Source organism: Papaver somniferum, chromosome 8, assembly GCF_003573695.1.
Source record: "Papaver somniferum cultivar HN1 chromosome 8, ASM357369v1, whole genome shotgun sequence".
Classification (NCBI taxonomy): Eukaryota; Viridiplantae; Streptophyta; class Magnoliopsida; order Ranunculales; family Papaveraceae; genus Papaver; species Papaver somniferum.
The window spans coordinates 174,015,826-174,020,853 of record NC_039365.1 but is presented as its reverse complement, the minus strand read 5'-3'; the positions used below and the strand labels follow the sequence as shown (position 1 = coordinate 174,020,853).

The 5,028-nt window shown below is 34.6% G+C and overlaps 1 protein-coding gene across 1 annotated transcript; it reads left to right on the top strand.

Moving 5' to 3' along the window:
- Positions 1-893: 893 nt before the first annotated feature.
- On the top strand, positions 894-2,447 carry LOC113304009 (dehydration-responsive element-binding protein 3-like). The gene has a single exon (XM_026553105.1). It carries the CDS (start codon positions 1,271-1,273, stop codon positions 2,198-2,200), a length of 930 nt encoding a protein of 309 aa, XP_026408890.1. The 5' UTR covers positions 894-1,270; the 3' UTR covers positions 2,201-2,447.
- The last annotated feature ends 2,581 nt before the right edge of the window (positions 2,448-5,028 follow it).

The following is a 5,028-nucleotide window of genomic DNA, read 5'->3' as shown; positions in this document are numbered from 1 at the left end:
TTACCAAATAGACTATCCAACAACGCTACAGGGTGAAGGAGCAAGACTACTATGTAGGATTATTACTAAATTTCACATAGAGTTATCAGCATCAAACAGAAATCATTTTTCAATCGTACAGAAATTAATAAACGCATGCAACAATCTAAGTAAAAAAAAAAAAGAATTCTCCCTGTTCCTAAGAAATAGGCTGGTTTGTGTGCAAATTTACACACAAACAAACCTATTATTTAGAAACAAATGGAGCACTAACAAGAGTTATAAAGCCTGCGAACACGTAAAAATTACCCTTTATAATTTGAAGATGGATAGCCATAGCCCCCAATTCATAATTCAGATTTGGATACAGTTATCCATCACCCTGTACAAATTTAATGCACTTTTAGCCGAAATCTTATTAAGCAAAATATACAACTCTAGCATACAAAAAAAGGAAGAAAAAAAAATACGTGTATATATGATCTTTTCAAATGCATAATCTAGGAAGAAGAAAAAGAAAAGGATAGATGATAAGGAGTAAAGATACAGAAAGAGACAAGTGTTAGAAAAATGAACAGAAAAACATAGGTGAAAGTGAAAAACAAACTCTAGAAAATGCACTCCAAAGATTTTAATGAGGGTGTAGTGGCCACTGATCTACAGAGAGAGAGAGAGAGGAAGGGAGGACCCCATAAGCTCTAGCAGGGTGACCCATTTCTTTGCTTACCCCACCATTCTACCCCATATCCACCCTCTCTACAAGAGGTAGAAGGTGGTAGTGTAAATGTATGAATGTCAATGAGAAATGATAGGTTGGTCTGGGGTCACCTTACAAAAAGTTGAATACGTACACACGACCCCCTCTTCTTCTCTCACAATAAAACCCCCCCTTCTCTGTTCTCAAACTCTCTCTAAGTTTCTCCTTCTCCTTCTTCCTCTCACCAAAAACTTTCTTCTCCGTGTGGGTTCTGTGTTTTTTGTTTCCCTAAGGTGTGTGTAGTCTAGCTGTGTATGTCAAGGACTGCTTGTGTATGCATAGTATAGCTCCTCCATTATATATACATACCACTCTCTCTCAGAAGTTTATATAAACCCCATTCAACTTCTCTTATCACTCTCTCAGACAGGATCCTTCTTCAAAGCTCAATGTCTTCTTTCTTTCTCTAAGTAAACTTCAATCTTTATATCTCAGTGATCTTTCTTAACTTCAATCTTAACCAGTGACTGTTTTGAGAGTGAAAGAAATTGAAATCTTTTTATCATTTCATTGATCAGTGATCATTATATAAAAATGGTACTACTTGATCAAACACCAAATAATTCAGAGGGAGAGAGTAGTACAACTAGTAACTCATCATCTCAATTATCATATTCATCATCTGATCAACAACAGCAGAGTAAACATGTTGCTGTTATCTCAAATCAACAACAAGAATCTAAAGAACCTAGTAGTACTGATGATCATGAGAAACCCACGACAGGAAAAAGAGCGAGAGATTGTGGGAAACATCCGACATACAGAGGTGTGAGAATGCGTAATTGGGGTAAATGGGTATCAGAAATTAGAGAACCAAGAAAGAAATCAAGGATCTGGCTTGGTACATTCCCAACACCTGAAATGGCAGCAAGAGCTCATGATGTAGCTGCTTTGAGTATCAAAGGTAACTCTGCCATTCTTAATTTCCCAGAACTTGCTTCTTCATTACCTCGTCCGGCTTCCACATCACCTCGTGATATCCAAGCTGCTGCTGCTAAAGCTGCAACAATGGAACCAAACTTCAATAATTCAGTATCATCATCATCACCATCTCCGTCATCAACAGCAACATCACCCTCCTCATCATCGTCATCATCAACATCAACGTCGTTTTCATCTTTATGTTCTAATAATACTGCTACTGCTACTACAACTACATCCAGCTCTTGTTCTGATACTTCCAAAAACAATATTCCTACAACAGCTGAAGATGAATTGACTCAAATCGTCGAATTACCTCGACTCACTTCCTATTTCGACGAATCACAAGAATCGCAACAAAACGAGTACATCTTTATTAATGATTCGTCCATCGACGGTTGGTTTTATCCTACTCCGTGGTTACAAAGTCTTAATGAAGATTGTTCTGGGTTCTTTCCTGATCATCAGCAGAATAATTTATTTCTTCCACATGAATCTTCTTCATCATCAACAACTTTTGAGTCCTTGTTATGGGATTATTAATTTCAGTCATGTTTTCTTTTTTGTGTGTGTTTCTTTTGCTTGTGAGTTTTAGAGCCCTTTTTAATTTTTCTTCTAAGGGCTTCTTAATAGTTTATAAATACAGTTTCAGTCTCTTCTTCTAGCTAACTCTTTTTTGAGGCTCTGGGTCAGTCAGTGTGCCAAATTTAGTGAATCAAAATCTCTCTATGTACAGTTTTAAGGATCAAAAATAAGTTCTATAAAACATGCAACAGTGGTATTGAAGTTATTTAATCTTCTTCTTATTTCTTGGTTTCATCAAATCTTTCCATTTTTCATTTAGAAGCTGTATTCATGTTGTTTCCATGAAGTTACTTACTTACTGCTACTGAAAAAACTTAAATGAGTTGAATCAGAGGAAGGGACAACAAGAACAGAACACTGAATCAGAAATTAAAAGTTTCTGTTCCCTTTTTAATTAACTTAATTAATTTTCTTAATTAATAAAATCAGTGATGAATTAGAAAGAAGAAAAAAAACCTTTTTTTTCTGATTTGTGTACTTTAATAATTAACAATTCCTTGTGTACTTTAGAAATTAGAAGCTGTATTATTAATTGATTAATTAAGCAAATCGAAATCTTCTTGTCTTAATTTTCTTACACACACCCTTTCTCCGTATAGTCTTCGGGTGTATTAAATGTGGCCAGCTGGGATCATTTCTGAGGGCAATTTCATCATTGTAAAACAGTTAAGAGTTTGATTTTACTGCAAAGATTTACTGCGGCTCAGTACTTTGCAGTGACCAAAAGACAAGGGAAAATGGTAAGAAATGTTTTTACAGGGAAATATAATGATTTGTTTCTTCTGTTTCTAATAGCAGACCAATCAAGTACTTTTACTGACCTAAACATTTGTCAGGTTTCGACATTTTGGTGTAAACATTTATTTATCTGATGAATCCGCTTATATCATGGTGGACCTGTTTAAAAGCCTAGACCAACAACAAATAGAAGTAAAGAAGGTGTAGTAAATAGTAAAAGCACGTCGGGATTTCAGGTTTAGGTCCTATATCTTAATATAGGCTTTGCAAGTTGGCACGCTGTTTGGTTTTGTCCCGTCGACTTCAATTTTCTGCATTATGTTTAGCCATTTGCAGCATCATGTTCAAATGTTATGGCACTCTACTTCTAGCCGACGCATCTTTGATGCATATTTACTCCCACCGTCCTAATTATGTAAATTTCTTAGTATCTCTTTTTCAGATTTCATGTGCTATGAGTTATTGGTAAATCATGCTATCTCATTATGACGCTCAATGCCAAAATCTATGGATCCGTAGAATCAAGGTTAAGCTTGGCAATGGTTTGATTCTACGAGTTCGAACTTCATTGGCTTGTCCGGTGAAAACAACACCAATAGAGTAGATTTTACGGAAAATGGGTCATTTGTCCAAATATTTTTAAAACATGGTTCAAATGGATGAGTAAAAATTATTATGGGTGAAATGGACACCAAAAAAATAGCAAGGATGAAACTGGATTCATCCTGACTTAAACTTAAAAAAATAGCAAGGATGAAACTGGATGAATCTTGATGTAAATTAAAAATAAGAAAAAGTTTTTAAAAAGGGGTTGGATGAAACCGTTTACATCCTGACTATTTTAACATTTTTGTTTATTTAAAGAGTATCAAAATCTAAATGTCTTTTTCATTCAGGAATTCTTGATTTTGATCTTTTTAAACTGCTAGCTGAGCTATATCTAATCTAGATTCTAGCATAAGCATCTTTTCATTTTTAATATCCTCGGCCAATATAAAATTCACCAATTGGTGTGCCCAAATGTTTCATTAAATGAGAGTTAAGGTACTTTCAATCTGACTCCCTTCCCCATCATGCAACGCATGATCCTCCCAAGTTAAGGGTTCACATACCCAAATTCATTACCAGTCTTTTTTATTACCACCATGGAGTGTACTAATCACATCATGGGAAGTTAACCCTACGCGTTAATTCGTCGTCAGTAGCTTCATTTATGAGCTCATGGTTAGAAGCAAATTGTGGAATCCAATGGCCTTCCTTATACAAATTGTAAATTGAATAGGAGGAATAGTAAAAAGAAAATGGCATTCGATGTGTTGACTTGACTCTAGTTTTGGCAAGCTTGGAGCCTTAGCTAGTGGTCCTGTTCAGTCAACTCACTTAAATATAACACGAATATAGATTTTCCGATTTTAGTAATAGAAACTATGGCACTCTTCTTATATGTCTCTTTGAATTTCTATCTTTGGAAAGAGCAAAATTGTGTAAATCATGCGTAAATGATGCAGTAATTTCTACGTTTGTACAAGAAAAGAAATTGATGATGACAGCTCCATGTTGGTCACAATCGCAAACACTGCCCACGGAACTGAAATTAGAGCGATTAAATTTTGTTTTTCACAAAATTTGCTTAATTTTTTTTCGTAGCAAATTAGAACTCTTAATCTAGTCTTAATCTGGAAATTTGGTTAACTTTTTTTCGGAGCAAACTCAAACTCTTAATCTAGTCTTAATAAGGATAATTACATTTTAAATGTGGATCACATTTTCTTTTCTCCCTTGTGCATGACAAGCTAAAGTCAATGTCCTAATTAAGGCTTAATCGATAGATTTCAAAGTTGCAAAATTATACACAGAAATACCTGTATTATAGACATTAGATTCTTTATGATCTTCTTTACAGCAAATGCAAAACTATAGCCCACCAGATTTTGGGGTTTTGTTCATTCAATCTTTTAAAAACCTCATTCAATATCTCTTTTTAGGCCCTCAAATTATTGAGTTTCAGTTTACAAACTTAGACTTTTTTTTTTTTTTTTTTGGAATTT

Coding starts and splice junctions, on each gene's coding strand:
- LOC113304009 (XM_026553105.1), top strand. CDS start 1,271: ATGGTACTACTTGATCAAACACCAAATAATTCAGAGGGAGAGAGTAGT.